General features: G+C 44.5%; 1 protein-coding gene across 1 annotated transcript; it reads left to right on the top strand.

Moving 5' to 3' along the window:
* Nucleotides 1-4,059: 4,059 nt before the first annotated feature.
* hcrtr2 (hypocretin (orexin) receptor 2) lies at nt 4,060-14,158 on the top strand (the record flags this gene model as incomplete). The annotated part of the gene is made up of 7 exons (XM_080524582.1): nt 4,060-4,264; nt 9,255-9,421; nt 11,207-11,450; nt 12,369-12,484; nt 12,593-12,822; nt 13,642-13,763; nt 13,989-14,158. 7 exons carry the CDS (start codon nt 4,060-4,062, stop codon nt 14,156-14,158), a joined length of 1,254 nt encoding a protein of 417 aa, XP_080380708.1.
* Nucleotides 14,159-19,213: the final 5,055 nt, after the last annotated feature.

Genomic DNA, 19,213 nt, shown 5'->3' with positions numbered 1-19,213 from the left:
CATGATATGACAATAGTATGAAAAGGGACTATTTCAGGGAAATGTGCATAATAGGTCTTTGTAAATATGTAAAATATGTGAGCTGTAAATAAAAAAGGAAAAATTCTGTATAAACCTAATTTTGTTTGAAAATCTATTAGGGTTGTATTTCCTTTAATCTGAATATACATGTTACTGTATACTGTAGGACTGGTAATGTGCCTGCCACTTTATAGAGTACAAGATCAACTATACCGAATATGATTGATTATAAAAAAAAACTATAAAAGCTAATAATGCAATTTACATTAAAGTTAATGCAACTTATAGCTTAGTTCATTATTTAGAGCCCAACTAAATCTTGTAAAATATTGTCATCATTAATAGTGAAATTTTGCATAGGAATTGTATGACACTGAACCTTTAACTAGAATTTGTGTTAGAAAAGAAAGCAGGTTCTTGCAAGTCTCAGTGTTATTTGAACTTCAAGTAGTCGTTAAATGTGTGTTTGATGATAGCAATCTAGTGTTTGCTCTTCTCAAAACAGTTAGACGCCACATATGGTTCCTTGAATGTCCACATTTAATTAGTTGCACTACAGGTTTTCCCATCTAGAATATCTTGTTCAGTCACTGAGACCTGCGTAGATTTTGGGGCAGCCATACAGGGATAGCCACATCCCTGTCGTCCTGAGCAACACAAGCAGTCCTTGATTTCCTGCTGGGTTTGGGGTTTTTGTTCCGGAAAGTGTCTTTCTATATTTGTGTCGCTACTCCTTAACTTAATTAGTCACAGTCTGGGGCCAACTTTATACCTATCATGCTTTAATAACCAACGGTGTTGACCGATGGTCTTGATATAAGGATAATTCCCTAACACCATTCTATGATAATATTGTGACACATGGATTGTACTGTAATTCAAAGCTCACAAGCAAATAATATGAATGCACGAAAATCCATTCTTGATCTGTATTCTAATGACCTTCATGTTTTTCAGCATATTCCAGTTATCAGAAAAGATCAGAAAGTCAGAAAGATACATATGTGCCCTGGAATGCCGGAGCATATCAAGCCTTTACAATGAAAAATGTCAGATAAAATATTTGTCTGTACAGTACATCAACAGATTCCTTCAGGAGTCCTTTGACGATTATTGCACAAATCAACTCTCTTGGGCATCCAGAGAGGATACAAAACAGTGACGGCTCCTGACAAATCTCTCAGGGGGGGCAATTGTTGCGTTGATGGTTAAGGTGACACGTTCAAGGGTAAATTCACCTAAATCAGCGGGCTTAAATAAATTGACTCTCACAGCCATTGGTATTCAGTTATCACATATTTTATTTTAGGTGCAGCAAATCCAGGATAAAGGGCAGTGGCACAGGGGCTGATAATGTGCAATGGATGGATAAAACTATTTACATACTACAAAATACAAAATATGGACGGCATACATACTGCTCACTTGTATTGAAATTTAGCTCGTCTCTCTTTCAAAGCAGCAAAACAATCAATGACCCTCTCATTAAAATCAGGCATCTTCCTGACTAGTTCCCTCTCCATTGAAAGCATGGCCAGTGCATTCAGGCGCTCCTGGCCCATTGTGTTTCGCAGGAAGTTCTTGATTCTCTTAAGGGTCGAGAAACACCTCTCAGCTTCAGCTGTTGTCATGGGAGTAGTAATTAGGATGTTCAACAGAGCTACAGTCTCAGAGAAAGTCTCCTGGAGGTTGTAACTGTGTAGAACCTGGTACAGTGCCAGTGCACCAGAGCAGCCCTTGAACTCAGCACTCTCATAGACAAGGGACAGCTCAGTCTTGAGCTTCACCTGGTTCAGCATGGGGTATGCCTTGACAGTGGTGTTCAGAGCCTCAACAGGGAATGCATGGCAGTGCTGTTGGAACATCTCTCCTTGGAGCAGCGTGGCACTCACAAGGTGGTTGGTGAAAGAAAACCTTTCTTTGGAGTGGGCCAGGATTGTGTCGCAGATCTGTCAAAAGTATGGGGTGTGAAAGAAAATGTGGAAATAAGTACTTTGGAAGTACAACACTGAATAAAGACTGCTACCATCCCATCCCTGAATGTAACTCTGATTGGTGGTGATTTTCCAACACTGTGTTTCAAAACTTGGACCTACCTCTTTAGACAGCCTCTGCTTCTCTTCTTCTCCCAAGACCCTCCTTGATGTTCTGGTTCCTGTGGCTTCTTGCTGCTGCTCTTGAGATGAGCTTTGGTCCCTGAAGGCAGACAGACCAACAGTGTTAAGATTTCAAATAAGAAAATGTAGCTGAACAATCTGCTGTCTTGTAGTTGTAATTGTATCTACAGTAATTTCTGAAATGTAGTCTAACGATGATTTAAGGTCTCCAGGAGAGAGGGATCTGTTTTAAGTATAACAGTTGACTTTAGCTTTAACAGGCTGTGCACATGAGTCACTCCCGACCACTTAGATATCTTGGAGCTATTTAGGTAGATATGCTTATTCTTGAATATAAATATGTAGGTCTATCTATTCACAAATTAAACCTCAGACATTTTTAGACATGTTCTATATATTAGCCTAATACATATATCAAAAAAAAATGCTTAGTTGTAATTCGCTGACAAAATGTATTGTTTGATACATGTAATATACTACATTACATTAAGTAACTACATATTAATATAATGTAACATAATACATTAAATGCAGTTTTGTTGCAAAAAAGAAGCTTCGCATAGCAACCTACCAAATGAATAGTGGAATATCCTACTCCAATTACTCGGGCAAGCCCTAATTTTAATTCAACTCATAAAGGATAGGCTGAACCACCCACATAGAATCTTTTCATAGACGCTTCTCACATAGGCACCATGCCAGTGGTTTACCCAGCAGTGCCCACATCAGGGAAGTTGTTCTGCTTAACACAACCATGCTGATTTTGGGATAGTATACCATAAAGTATGTGTCACTGACACCAAATGGTCAATTTAAAGGCAACTCGGATGTTATTTTATTTCAGACCTGGGTTCCAATAGTATTGACTGTACCTGTAGCTATGCTTGATTGAGTTTACCTGTCACAACAATACCAATGGAATAGTCCCAAAGGTGCAAACTCTGCCCATGTCACACTCCCGGTAGAAGCAAATGCTCAAAGTATTTAAAAAAAAAAAAAAGCTCTCCACCCCAAGTGATATTTCCAGTGACATGTGGAGTTGTTGATCCATAGCAAATAAAAGTGTATACTACACAGTTTGGAGTTACACGTGTAAAAATAATTTAGTGGAGTGGTGATAGACGTTGAAAATAGCCCCATATTTCTATCTTGTCATATTCCATAAACCAAGATGAACAAGATCAATACTGCTGTCATTATCAATATAATACAACAGGTGAAATACAGTAATTCTTCCACATAATGTGCTTTGCTGCTAATATGTTTTGATCTATAGATAATTGTGTGCAGCCCATGTAAATGTTCTCCTAGTGGCATTTTTGGTTTTATAAAGTCAGCTTTGTGATGTGACATTATTCCCCCCCCCCAGTGGCGGACTCAGGCTGTTTGAAGGGCAGGGGGGGCGACAAGAAAAAAAGGGCACATACTGCACAACATGGGACCCCATCAGTGCACATGGTCATGTTTAGACCATTGGAAGGGCAGCCAATAGGGCACATCCTCTAATTTTGCCACTCAAAAGGGCATTTTAGTGCGACGTTTTTCAACTGTGGGGGCACATGGTCAAATTTAGACAATTGGAGGGGCACCAATAGAGCACGTCCTGTCATTTTCGGCACTCAAAAGGGCACTTAAGACAGACGTTTTTCAACCGTGGGGGCCCCCCCTGCCCCCCCTTGAGTCCGCCAGTCCCCCCCCCACACTTCGAAAAATCGATGATCTGAATGCGCTCTAGCAGCGCGCCCTGCCCTGGAGATGCGTGACGTTGACGATGCCCAAGTACCGTAATCAACCAAGTACCGTAATCAACGCTTTCATTGAACTCGGTCAAACCGGAGCGCAACCCAGAGATAGTCCGTTGTTATATCCGAGAGATGCCGGTTGGACACTCTATGACCCTAAACATTTCATATCTTAAATGATGTCGGGAATCACAGTAGACTGTGTAGAATGTCCACCCCCTCGGCATGAGCCTACGGTATTGCATCCTTATTCAAACACCGATGAGGATGATGAACTTCTGAAGTATATCTGGAGAGAATATTTATACCCCAAGCAGTATGAATGGATTCTTATCGCGGGATACATACTTGTATTTTTCGTTTCACTCATTGGAAACACACTAGGTAAGTGTTGGTTGTAATTAACCGCCGGGCTTAATTAATTGCGGAGATTTCATGTATGTATTTTTTTGGCAGGTGCTGACGTTTGCTTTTGAGTTTTGCACTGTGCTATTTACTCAAACCACAATTTATTTTATAACCACTGGTTATAATCTTTCTAAACCTAAATTCCTAAATTCGAGTATTGAACTGCATTCTAACTTCATTCATTCATTCATTCATTCATTCATTCATTCATTCATTCATTCATTCACATGACATTATGTTTCCTATTGTAGTGCCGGAGGAAAAAGGAAAGACGTAGGCAACGTAATGATAACTGTTTAATCAAAATAACAACTTGTACACTCCGTACAGGACCAGGAAATCGATCACCAAAACTCTTGTATCTAAACAGGAAGTTGCAACGTTAATAATCCTCCCCTCTGCCCCTAGTGGCAGAACTGGTTCCCTCCCACTACACAACCAACAGTAAGAGGAGAACATGAACCCATAATGTAGTCACTACACCAGCCCCCCCAGTGTTCACCTCAATATTGGAAATCCTCACGGCGAGGAGGGCGTATGGCCCGGCCCCTACGATCGTAGGTAAAGTCAGGAGGTGCGGGAGGAGGTGTGACATCGCCCATCACGTCCTCCTGCAGGGAAGGACGGGGGGCAGTGACGACCGGGGGCTCGCGAGCTGCGGGGGGTTGTCGGGGTCGGAGGGGGGAATGGCCAGGGCGCTGCAGGGGAGGTAGGACTGGAGGCCGGCCTCTGCGCGGTGGCAGGGCCAAGTCCAGGGGCAGTTCAAGGTCCAAGTGGGCCGGTTTGAGGCGATCAACGGACACACACTCAGGCCTACCCCCCATGTCAACCATGAAGTTCTTGGCTCCGGCCTCGATGACACGGAAAGGCCCGTCATAAGGAGGACGTAGTGGAGTCCTGTGGCCATCATGACGAATGAAAACGAACCTCGCAGAGTGCAGCTCCGGGGGCACCCTCGAAGTAGGGACACCATGCTGCGTAGTCGGGACCGGGACGAAGGTCCTGGCGCTGTCCAGCAGGGAGGCGCGCTGAGCGGCGGCGGACCAGGGCTCCGTTGACTTGGGAATGAAGTCACCGGGGACCCGCAGCGGCTGTCCAAACACCAGCTCAGCGGACGACGACTGGAGGTCCTCCTTAGGCGCTGTCCTGAGCCCCAGCATGACCCACGGCAGCTTGTCAAGCCAGTTGCTGTCCGTGAGGCTGGCTCGAAGGGCGGCCTTCATGGATCGATGGAAACGCTCACAGAGCCCGTTCGCCTGCGGGTGATAGGCGGTTGTGCGGTGGAGCTTGACCCCCAGATTCTCCGCCACCGCTGCCCACAGCTCTGAAGTAAACTGTGAGCCACGGTCAGAGGAGAGATCAGCAGGGGTGCCGTAGCGGGAGACCCACACCGCGATGAACGCCCGGGCCAGGTCGGGGGCTGTCGTTGAGGAGAGCGGAACTGCCTCCGGCCAGCGAGTCGTCCTGTCCACCATGGTAAAGAGATAGGTGTATCCGTGCGAGGGGGGCAGCGGCCCTACCAGGTCCACGTTTACATGATCGAACCTCCGCTCAGGCACAGAGAACTGCTCCAGGGGGGCCTTGACGTGTCGATGCACCTTGGCGCGCTGGCAGGCGATGCACGTGTCTACCCAGGCCCTCACATCCCTCTTGAGCCCATGCCAGACGAATTTCTCTGACACCAGCCGCGAGGACGGTTTCCTACCAGGGTGAGACAAGCCGTGTATCGCCTCGAAGGCGGGGCGCCTCCAGTTGGCGGGGACCACCGGTCGTGGCTGACCCATGGAGACGTCGCACAGGAGCGTGGCCCCTGCGTCACCGAAAACCACCTCTTCTAGGCGCAGTCCTGTGTCCGACAACTTGAGAGCCTGGACGGCGGGGTCGGCGGCCTGGTCTGCAGCCATGCGCGCGTAGTCCAAACCCAGTTGGACCGCACCAACCACCGCCCTGGAGAGACAATCTGCGACCTGGTTGGACTTCCCAGCAACGTGCTGGATGTCTGTGGTGAACTCGGATATGTAGGCGAGCTGGCGCTGTTGGCGGTCGGACCACGGCTCCGCCACCTTGGACATGGCGTGCGTGAGTGGCTTGTGGTCCACGTAGGCCGTAAACTCGCGGCCCTCCAGTAAAAAACGGAAGTGTCTGACAGCAAGCCACAGCCCGAGGAGCTCCCTGTCGAATGTGCTGTACCTTTGCTCTCTGGGAGACAGCTGGCGGCTGAAGAATGCAAGAGGCTGCCAGGCGTCCCCAACCCACTGTTCGTACACCGCTCCCACAGCAAAGTCAGAGGCGTCCGTGGTGAGAGCAGTGGGTGCCGAGGGCGAGGGGTGGGCCAACATGGCAGCGCGGGCCAGGGCCGCCTTGGTGTCCTGAAAGGCTTTGACACGCTCCGCCGTCCAGTCCACCGGCTGCTTCAGAGTCTTGCCCTTCTGGGCATCGTACAGAGGCCGCAGGATGTGAGCGATGTGGTGGAGGAAGCGATAGTAGAAGGTTACCATCCCGATGAACCCCTTGAGCTCGCTGATTGTGCTGGGGCGCGGGAAAGCAGCGACAGCTTCCACCTTCGAGGGGAGGGGGGTCACCCCCTCTGCGGAGACCCGGTGCCCGAGAAAGTCGATGGTGTTCCGTCCGAACTCACACTTCGCCGGATTGACAATCAGCCCATGTTGGCTGAGCCGTGTGAAAAGGGCCCGGAGGTGGGACAGGTGCTCCTCCTCCGTGGTGCTTGCGACGAGGATGTCATCCAAGTAGACGAAGAGGAATGGTAGGTCCCGGAGCACCGAGTGCATGAGGCGTTGGAAGGTCTGCGCCGCGTTCTTCAGGCCGAACGGCATCCGCAGAAACTCGAAGAGTCCAAATGGCGTGATTACGGCCGTCTTAGGGACATCCTCGGGGTGCACCGGCACCTGATGGTACCCCCGTACCAGGTCCACTTTGGAGAAGAAGCGTTTGCCTGCCAGGTTCGCTGAAAAGTCCTGGACATGTGGGACCGGGTAGCGGTCAGGCTTGGACGCGTCGTTGAGGCGGCGGTAGTCCCCACATGGGCGCCACCCGCCGTCTGACTTAGGGACGATGTGCAGGGGAGACGCCCAGGGGCTGCTCGAGCGCCGAACGATGCCCACCTGCTCCATATGCGCAAACTCCGCCCTGGCGATGGCCAGCTTCTCCGGGTTGAGGCGCCTGGCCCTGGCGTGGAGGGGAGGCCCCTCGGTCTCGATGTGGTGCTCCACTCCGTGTTTCACCGTGGGCGCGGAGAAGGTGGGCTTGGTAAGGTCGGGGAATTCGGCGAGCAGCCGAAGGTACTGGTCACTTTCGGCGAGCGTATTGGACCACCCGCTGTAGACCGCCTCCCCCTGCGTACAGGCGAAGGAAGCGAAAGTCTGTGAGTTGACCAGGCGCCTGTTCCCCACGTCCACCAACAGGTTGTGGGCGCACAGAAAATCCGCACCAAGGAGGGGAAATGTGACAGCCGCTATGACAAAATCCCACGAAAAGCATTGTCCTCCGAAGCACACGTCCACCGCCCTAGTGCCATAAGAGCAGATAGGTGTGCCGTCCGCGCCTGCCAACTGCGGACCACGCTCCTCCTTCGCCACATCCGATCTCTCTGCCGGAATGATGCTCCACTGGGCACCTGTGTCACAAAGAAAACTGCGACCAGAGGCGGTGTCTTGTATGAAGAGCAGCCTGTTGGTGACGCCAGCGCTCAGGGCCACTACTGAGTGCCGGCCCCGCCGTTTCCCGTCGGTCCGAAGGTGCAGGGTGAGCGGCACCGTTTGGCCTTGGCGCCAAAAGTGGCGTGGTAGAAACAATGGCCCGCAGCGTTACCCTGCTGGCCAGAAGGTCTGGCGTCATCCTTCGCTCTCCTGCGACGGTCGGGTGGCGGGGCGGCCGCGGGAGCGAGCAGGTCGGGGGACCGTTGAGGCATGGCCAAGACGAACCGGTCCGCCTCCCTGGCCAGGGCGCGGGGCTCCATGATGGCGGTGTTGGCCAGCGCCATCCTAACTTGAGCTGGCAATGTGCGCATGAACAGCTCTGTGAAGAGGATCATAGGGTCTTCTGTACCGAGCAGGTTTAGCATCCTCTCCATGCGCGCAGAAGGCCTCTCGTCACCCAAGTCCGACATGGCAAATAGGCGACGCACCCTCTCCGCAGTGGACAGTTCAAATGTCTCTAGAAGCAGGGCCTTGAGGCGCTCATATTTGTTCGTCGTCGGGGGAGCAGACAAAAAACCTACCACTCGAGCTGCGGTGGAGCTGCCCAACATTGCCACAGCATGGTTGTACCGGTCGTCGTCGTCATCGATGTCACTTTTGTTAAAATGTGCCTCTACAATAGCAAACCATGCAGCAGGCGTTGAGTCCCAGAACTCTGGTAGCTTGAGAGTGGGAGTGTGCGCACCACGCGTTACCCTGACAGGGGATGGTGATGGCTGCCGCTGGTTTGAACGTCTTCCTCGCCCGGACATTTTGCAGGATTGTAATGTTCGCTCGCTGGTTTTTGTACACAATCACGTTAACAAAAATCCACGTCGGGGGTCACCAGTGTAGTGCCGGAGGAAAAAGGAAAGACGTAGGCAACGTAATGATAACTGTTTAATCAAAATAACAACTTGTACACTCCGTACAGGACCAGGAAATCGATCACCAAAACTCTTGTATCTAAACAGGAAGTTGCAACGTTAATAATCCTCCCCTCTGCCCCTAGTGCCAGAACTGGTTCCCTCCCACTACACAACCAACAGTAAGAGGAGAACATGAACCCATAATGTAGTCACTACACCATGGCATTATTGACTTTGGGACCAGCGAGCCTCATGACTGCAAGGATATGTCTGTTTCAGATTCCAATGATCTAGACATTACAGATACATCTTTTTTATTTTATATTAAATGGCCTCCCATTTGTCTTTGTGCACTTAGCAGTAATTTGTGAGTTGTGTCTTGTTTTTCAGTTTGTTTTGCAGTGTGGAAAAACCATCACATGCGTACAGTGACCAACTATTTCATTGTGAACCTCTCCTTTGCTGATATCCTGGTCACCATCACCTGTCTCCCAGCCAGTCTGGTGGTAGATATCACAGAAACATGGTTCTTTGGAAACACTCTTTGTAAAATACTGCCCTATTTACAGGTAAGATGGTGGCTTTAAGGTCTATATTTTAAAATGTTCCTCCCTTAGCTTTACTTTGCATTCAGCCATGGTAGCCAGTACTGAACTCTATAGAAACCAACTGAGACACCTTTGATGGGACCCCATGGTGATTCCTACCACAGGCAAGTCTTTTGCTTATCCACCTTTTAACCGCCACTGGTGACAGTTTAATGGAACATTACATTGAACCATCTGATTCTGTGTAAGGGATATGATGTCTCACATCCAAAAACTGTCAGCTTTTAAAGTAAATTATTACTTATTTAAATAGCTTTGATCAGTCTCTCAAAGTCTCATGGTGCATTCGTCTCAAAAGCGTAGTAATTATGTATATTTTTTTAAATCTAAGTTTGTCACAAATAATCAGACCTCAACAGTCCATGTGTCGAGATGAGTCTATGTCCCACTGTGTTAACTGTGTAACTACAGTACATTCCAATTATATATATTCTCAATCCCAAATTGCACCATTTTACATTCTTGGATTTATTAGATTATAATATTATATACCTGATTTTGAAGTGGATTAATTCTCATCTTTTTGCAATCATGCTTCAGGACATAGAGTACCTCTCTCCCAGATAAAACCCAACCCCACTCAGGCACTCACAGAAGCCCATGTCCTCACTCAAACAAGACATTAATTAAAAACTCTTTCATAAATGTTCATCCTCTGGTTACCCTGCAAGATATCCTGCAGTGTGACATTGATTTCATTAGTTACTCAAATATTTACCACAATTTGTGTATTTTGACAGCACTTATGTCTCTGGAATAAATTCCTGTGGGGGATTGGAATAAACTAACCGCAGTTTCAGTTGCTGTAGGGCCATGTTTGATCTGTTCAGTTTGGTTGTCAATAGAGAGAATTTACCCCCATAGACCCACTTCACATACAGTGGACTTCTATTTCGTTACAGAAAGCTTGTTATTGATTGTTGGCTACTAACATTGAGCTTGAGTGTTGTTTATACTGTATATCAGAGGTGTTAATCATTAAATAGTTATTTCATACATACCTTATAAATTAAAATGTTAATATAACTGCATAAATAACAACAGAGGAAGTAATTAGATTATCAGATCAACACTTGTTAATGTATCTCATTAATTGATATCACTCATTCATTTAATGTACATGTACACTGTAATTATGCATGTCACTTTGTTGGGTTATAATTATTGTGAAGTGTTATCAAATCTTATTTTAATTTCCTGCTGGCTTCTTTGAAGGAAATTAGATTATATATCCATCATCCGTCTACTTTTGAGTGAGTTATGTTGGTTATTGATGATTGTTGAATAAGATTATAGAGTTCACATCTCAGCCATCCTGCATCAGGAGTTGATGTGTTGGAGGAGGCTGGCTGTAACCACCATGGGAGAAACTGCCAACTCCCTCATCAGCTTCTAGATTTAGCCTTTTTGCTGTGCCCTCCACAAATCACTGTCAGTATTAAATGTCAACAGATGGGGGTATGTATGTATGTATGAGTTTTGGCTCTCTAATTTAGGCAAAAAAATCCTTTCTATTGAAATGCTCTAAACAGACATATTACAAATGAAAATGTTTCAACATCAAGATTACACTATCAATTGTTTCTAATCACTTATAATGCATCACATCAACAAATACAGTTGTGAGTTTGTATATTTGTTTTTCTATGTATATATGATTAGGCATTCTCCTAACAGCCACTGTATAAACAGTACATTATTTTAACAGTCTCACTTTGTGCACAACTCTCCTTGTCAATTTCCAAGACAATCTCTGTGTCTGTGTCCGTCCTGACTCTGAGCTGCATTGCCCAAGACCGCTGGTACGCTATCTGCCGCCCACTGATGTTCAAAAGCACAGCCAAGCGGGCTCGCAAGAGCATCGTCCTCATCTGGGTGGTGTCCTGTGTCATCATGATCCCTCAGACCCTTGTTATGGAGTGCAGCAGCCTTCTTCCTGAACTCACCAATAAGACCAGCCTGTTCACGGTGTGTGACGAGCACTGGGGAGGTAGGCACCCACACACATTACATTTGAACCATTTAGATTTTATCCAAAGCGACATACAACGAAAGATTACAGGGACAGTCTCCCAGGAGAAACTTTAGGCTAAGTGCCTTACTCAAGGGCACACTAGTGATAGCGTTCCCAGGTGGGATTTTAAATAATCACCAGTCCAACCCACTATCCACTAAGCCACCACTACACATCCATAATATCCCTAATATTATGGAACTATACCACTGCTCTGGAACATATGACCAAGTCCCTAGGAATAGTATAGTTACTGTAACTAAATCATAACTAAATCATAGTCAGTATTGTCACTCTCATTATTGTTGCACTGATATGTTTGATTGTGGTGTTTTGTATAGATGGAGTGATAGATATGTTTTATCCACAGGCCTATTTGAAATCCAGGATTGACTTGAAATCCAAACAAATGATCGTATATGTTTGTCTGGCCTTTTTATGGCCTTGAAATGTCATTGATCAATTAATGTATCCTTTCTCCGGAGCTGAGTCAAGGTTAGACAGTTGAAAGAGACTAGAAAGCAGGGAGGTTTGACCTTTCACTTTATCTGATAAAAGAGTTGGGTTGTCACTCTGATTACTGCTGATGAATGCTCACAAAGAGAACACTTACACACTGACAGGAATCAATGAAAGAAGACCAAATGGGTTTAGATTATAGATTGACACCCACACATTACTACTAGCCCGGGTGGAAAAACGACCTATTACATTGTTTGAACCCAATCGTTTTTGCCACTCAATTAAATGTTATGCTTGCAATAAATAGGCAAGGTTGTTTTGCTTGACATTTTAAAAGGCACTGCACCATCATTAAAACTATTACTTTGCTCTCACATGCATTTTGTTTCAATTTACCTCACTTAACAGGTTTTTATGTCATTTTCTCAACAGCTGCAATTTTTCCCAAGGTGTATCACACCTGTTTCTTCATTGTCACATACGTTGCTCCATTGTGTCTTATGGGCCTGGCATACATCCAGATATGTCATAAGCTGTGGTGTCAACAGGTGTGTATTCTAGCATACACATGACAATGTTTCAAATAAATGATTTAATGTCTGTAATTATGCCTTTTTTAGTGTTTTGTCTAGATTTAATTGGTGTTTTTAAAACAGATTCCTGGGACATCCTCTGTGCTGCAGCTGCAGAGGAAGTGGAGATCTCTTCAGTGTTCTGCTCGAGCTACAGGGCCTGGAGGAGAGTCAGTTAGGATCCGGACCGGCACCATGTCTGCAGAGATCAAGCAGGGCCGGGCCCGGAGAAAGACTGCCCGCATGTTGATGGTGGTTCTTTTTGTCTTTGCCCTCTGCTACCTGCCTATTAGTGTACTCAACATCATGAAAAGGTAATAGCCTGTTGGAGTAGTAACTAAGTAAACAACCAGGGGTCCACATAACTGGTGCGCCAGTGCGCATGCGTCGCCAAAATGCATGCTGCGCGGCAGATCAGCCGCATGAGGGCGCTTTTGCGCACCAAAAAAAAGAATAAAAAAAAAAAGTTGATCACAAAAAATACATCCTCTACCATGGTTGAAATTGAGGACAGTGATAATTTACAGCAGTCAAGAGAGCAGTGATGATGACGATTAAGCTTGTAGTATAAATAAATGCTTAGGCTGTAACTTTTTGTTGAAAAGTTGATTTCAGTGTTTACAGAACAGAGCAGTGCTTAAAGAGATCAGTTGATTTCATTGTGTTTAAAGGAGTCTGACAGACTTTCATGCTTAAAGAGCAGTCATTTGATTTAGCATTTGTTTCTTTTGTTTTGCACACAATCATTTGTTCGTTCATCTTTATTTATGAATAAATGTCGTTTTGCTAATATAAGTTATCCATGTATCCCTTTTTCATCCATCCTGTGGGACGGGTCGTGACTCGCGAGCTCGGGGAGCACCAAGCAGCATCCCTAGGTGCTCCTCTGAGCACTGGCCCCAAAAAGTTATGTGCACCCCTGTAAACAACACAGTTTCTCATAGAGAGGTATCAATAATTCTACCAAATGCCAGATAAATTGTCAGTTAGAATTAACTTAGTGTGGGATTGAAAAACAAGCCTTTTGACCAATATGGTGTTCTGGGTAAAACCAACCAATAGTGCTGTTGTCACTAAAAGCCTTTATGGTGTGATTTCACATTATGTCAATAATGTACTTTTTTTTATTGCAGAGTCTTTGGGACTTTTACGAACACACACGACAGAGAGACAGTTTACGCCTGGTTCACCTTTTCACATTGGCTGATATATGCTAACAGTGCTGCAAATCCTATCATCTATAACTTTCTAAGTGGTATGTTTCAAAATGTACTTTATTCATGATTATTACCCCATCTACTGGGCATAATATCACATCACAACATCCTGGGATATCACAGAAACCCCACAATTAGAGAAGTTCTGTGATCTTATAAAACAGTATTAATGCACTAATCACAGTATATCTCCATTTCTACAAGTTATTTCCTATACTTTCAAATATGTGCGTGTTTAAATAACATACAGATTTCTTCCACAGGGAAATTTCGAGATGAGTTCAAAGCAGCTTTTTCTTGTTGCTGTTTTGGTCGAGGTCAAAACCCAAAAGAAAGGATAAGGGCGAGAACAGGCACTGACAACCGCAAATCTCTGCCCACTCAAGTCAACAATATGGACAATGTCTCCCGGATATCAGACCATGTAGTTTAGTCCCATCCTGGGGAGGAGGGGAGATCTTATCGTTGCATTCACTAGTCTGTAAGGTAAAGAGTAGGAGACAAAACATCCCATAGAACACAGACTCTGAATGGAGGCACTGGACATCGATCCCCTATCTAAGTAAATCCTTCATTTGGTGGGGATTGCTTCCTAAGGTGACCTGAGAAATAACTCACAGGGATGAGTTGTACCCACTATAGATCCCTCAGGTCCTCTGGTACTGGTCTCTTGGTTGTTCCAGGGGTCCGGTCTAAGACCCATGGCGAGGACTTAAAAAAAAACTTTTTAGCCTGCTTTTATCTAGTATATGTCAACTTGCACTTTTACTCCTATGTTATCTTCTACATCTTGTTTTATTCCTGGTTTTATTGTGTTGTATTTATTTTACACAAATACAATGTATCTATTTCATATCTCCTACCTCTTGTTTTATTGTAGTGTAATATATTTACTATTGTTTTTATGTTCAGCACTTGCATTCAATGCATGACTTGTGCTATATAAATAAAGTGTGATTGATTGATTGATGTAAGTCAGTGTTGTTATAGACAGATTACTGTCACTTATAGTGTGTTATTCTGTTCACATCAGAAGCAGAAGGCCCACAGCCAGGGGCGCCGCTAGGGGGTGGTAAGTTAGGACGATTCTAAGGGCCCAGCACTGACAGGGGCCCATGAGAATCAAAAAAAAAAAATCTATTTATAAATAATATTATTATTATTTTTATCATAAGGACGTTAATGTAGCCGAATTCAAATTATAATTCTATGTATTAAAAAAAGTCACAAAAGAAACAAACTGGAGTTTTGTTTCTCTATGTTTAACACAATTAAGCCTTATTATTATTTACCCCTCTATTTATTCACTGCATGGTTCAGTCCACCGCGCGTGAGCTGCTAGACGAGAGGAACGTTACCGCAAATATTCTGACAAGGTTTCCATGACCAACATGTCCTGCTGTAGTATGTGTGTGGGACAGATGGAGGACAGCCAGATTGGAAATGCATCAAATGTGCGTGTGCGTGCGTGGACGATGTCGTGAAAGGCAAAGCCAAAGTCAGGGTCTCAAAAGAGAAAAGTAAAAAAAATCACTAAAAACAGTGGTTTAGTGATCTAATCACTGCGTGGATGATCTAGTTAGCTCGCTATAGCTAATTAACATTAACTTCAAGTATAGTTAACTTACAGTGCACTGTCAGTATAATTTCAGTTAAATGTATGAGATGAGGGCAATTTTGGTCCAAATATAGGTTATTAGAGCTCAGTGAATTTGTATCCAGCAGCTATGCACTCTTGCTATAGCTAGCTAACTAGTATAATGTTACATGCTAATGACGTCATGCACAGATGCAGCCTCCCAGTTGAAGGAGAAGGGGGTGGGCAGTAGGAGTTTGGGGTTAACAAACATATTTTGAATATTTTAATGTATGCTGCATTACCATGCAAGCATTGAATACAACTTTAGCTAATATTCATATTTAGTTAATAGTTCTTCCAGTAATTGCAATAACATTGACCACTGGCATCTTAATAATATTGTTAGCTAGCTAGATAACATTTAAGTTAGCTAATCTGGTGTAATGTATGTGTTATTATGTTAATACTATTATAGGACATATTATGAATTATGTACCTGGCATACTCCATGCCAGGGCCCTCTTCAAGCAAGGCAGCCAGAGAGGAGAGCAGAGGTGGTGGGGTAGTGGTGGTCTAGTAGTGGATAGTGAGTTGGACTTGTGGTCGGAAGGTTGCGAGTTCAAATCCCGCCTGAAACCTCACCACTACTAGTGTGCCCTTGAGTAAGGCACTTAGCCCTCAGTTACTCCAGGGGGAATGTCCCTGTAATTCGTAATTGTTTGGATTAAAAGTGTCTGCTAAATGGCAAAATTAATAAAATAAAAATTTTAATAAGATGTAAAGAGGCAGAAGAAGAAGAGCAAGAAGTAACAAAGGACAATGACAGCAGCACAGCAAGTTGGCTTCATCACTAGATTTCAAGGATCTTATTAAAGATTTTGCTACTAAGAAGGCCCAGCGTTTAGCTTTGATCTCTTTACTCCTATCTTGAATCGTTGTGCATTAGGCTAGATATAGTTTTTAGCTCTCCAGGTATACTATTCCACAGTACTGCCGCAGTGTAAAAATTAAAATCTTCCCATTTCACTATTCAATTTCGCTGGCACCATGTCTGTGTTGCTCCCTCTTGTATAAGACACGTTTGTCTTTGTGTGAAACAAGCAATGCTGAGTCAGTAAATATCTCTCTGCTGTAATTCTTCATTGATCTAATCCTGACAGTATTATGGCCAACTGATCTTTACAAGATCTACATTTATTTAGACACAATACCACCCCATTAAATTATATTTTTTACTTTTTGTGTGATTTATACTTTTATAATTGGGTTCCAATCTTCATTTAATTATACTTTTGTCCTTGTGTTGTTCAAGTCTTTAATAAGTTAAAGAATGTTGAGATTTCTTTGCTGAATTGTTGATTCCTGTATTAACTGTAATTTTAAATTACATTTACAAAAGATGTCCATCATTGGATTTCTTGCAGTGCATCAATAGTTCATCAACTTCAACTGGGTTTAGGTTGATGGGTGGTTTAGGTGGGGGGGCCCAAAATGATATTCTGTCATGGGGCCCAGAATCTCTAGCGGCGCCCCTGCCCACAGCCCACATCAGAATAAACGGATCAATCATTTTTCACAATGATGAAACCCTACAGTTTGTTATAATCACTTCATAGACAAGAGGTGGGCGAGATGTTATACACATACACACACAGACTATGTTGGGGAGTTTGCAGGCTCTGTAAGATTCAACTGAATCCCTACCTACCTCAAGTTCAAAGTTCTTTATTGTCACATACACTGAATGCAGTGAGATGCTTGGTTCACGCAGGGGCTCAACAATGTTATACAAAATGTACATACAATAAATCTTCCTGCATGCGAAAATAAACCCTAACTAAATTGCGTGATGTATTTGTACAATATAAGTACAAATATTAAAGAGCAATAGATTATGACAAAACATAACATTACAATAGAAGGGTTTCAGGCACTGTAAAATACAGCTATGTGCAATAATATCATCTATTGTAATCTATGTCAGGCTGGGCTCTCTGGTAGCATCTACCAGACAGGAGCGGGATGAACCTTTGACCTTTGAACCTTTGATTTTGTTGGGCTTCCTGATTCCTGATCGAATTCTCTGTGTAGAAAAAAGTAGGCATACACAGGTTTTCAGCGTCAATGCAGCTGTTTTTTATTAGCTTGAGTCTCAGTGTATCTGAACATAACATTTGAACATAAATAAAATAAGCTCGAGCAGCTGGCTGTAGCTTCAAAGCTATCCGTAGCAACAGTCTGTCTGTAAACATCTAAAATGGATGAAATGGGAGAATATTTGTTCAGCATTCGCTTTCATTTAGGGGTTCTCAGTCAAATAAAAAATCTGCTATGCCTGCCTGCGTGGCACTAATATTATTAGCATAGGATATTTACCCTCAGTAACGGTGTGTGGTGCCAACAATTGTACGTTATCGTGTTAACATTAAAGTTAACCTAGCTTTCTGTTGCTAACTTAAGTGATGATGACAGTAGATATTCATTCAACTAATGTTGCCATTTTCATCTTTTGAAATTCATTCAAATGAATGTTAATTCATGCCATGTATAAACATGATTATATAACCCCGTTCTCGATTCCCATCCCTAGTCCTGAGTGGTGCAATTGCCATACCAGGCGGTGATGCAGACAGACAGGATATTGGCGAGGAGCTTAGGTGCCATGGAAAATGTCCTCAGCCGCCCGAGGAAGAAAAGCCGCCTTTTTGAGTCGATGTGAAGGGACTATTTTCAGTTTATCATGAGTATGCAAGGTTGTGAGGTGTAGGATCCAGGGGCAGAGAGGAACCAGACGAGGCATTGCAGTTAAAAGGCAAAGTCCACTTTACTTCGAATAATCCACAGGGTAGACAGCAGTGGCGGCTGGTGCCCGAAATTTTGGGTGGGGCACAGCAGTGTGGCGGGGGGGTCCTCTTTCGCGCGCGCAGCGCGCGCGTTTTTTTCCCCGCGTGCACGATTTCTTTTCGCGTGCACGCGCATAGAACACGCACTGGCATTACAACCACTGTATAATTTCAACTTTCACCCTTAAAATGACCGTGTGGGCCATGGAGAAGTTACCCTGTCAACTACAGACACTGAGGTGGAAGAGTGACCGGTCTATGGACGTCGGTACGGTCCAATACCCAGTGTCAGACAAGGAGGAAGTCTAGTCAACAAGGCTAGTACAGGCCTCACAGCTACACTCAGGTTAATAAAGGTAGCAGATGAATATGTGTACTATGTGTCTGTGTGACATGGCTACATCAATGAGCAGAGATGAATGCTGCAGTCAGTAGTACAGTAACTATCTATTTCATAGACACATGATGGATGATGATGGAGAGTGATGGTGGTCAACACATCACAGCAGGTCAACACATTCAATGATGTATCACAACCAGACCATGTCAGAAACACAACCAGACCATGTCAGAAACACAACCAGACCATGTCAGAAACACAACCAGACCATGTCAGAAACACAACAATGCATCAGCTGAGTTAAAGAAAACCAACTCTTACCTTTGATGACAGAACATGAGCCGTGTTTACCCGTACCTCCGCCTTGCCCCGCGCATATTGCTATGAATAGTTCGAAGATAGGTGCTTGCACGTTAGGTGCAAGGCTGCTTGGTTAACCCATTAGCGGGAACATTATTAGTTGCACAAAATAGGCTGATTTAATTGACCATGAACATCAGAGACAGACATTACGAATGTTCATTTAAAATACTCCGGAAGCCCGAAGTCCGGAAAACCGGAAGTCGAAAGTCCTCAGCATAATGCATTGTCTGCAATACAACCGGAGATTCAGGGACGCATATTTGTGCGCCCTGGCCAAGAAATAGAGACAGCCAATTGGAGCACTGCTACAGCTCACGTGTAAGCCAAAAGTATTCGTCCTGGCATAGACTTTCATTGACCGGC

This window comes from Nansenia antarctica, assembly GCF_963989245.1.
Source record: "Nansenia antarctica genome assembly, chromosome: 1".
NCBI classification, from domain to species: Eukaryota; Metazoa; Chordata; class Actinopteri; order Argentiniformes; family Microstomatidae; genus Nansenia; species Nansenia antarctica.
This window is presented reverse-complemented; position numbering and strand designations above follow the sequence as displayed.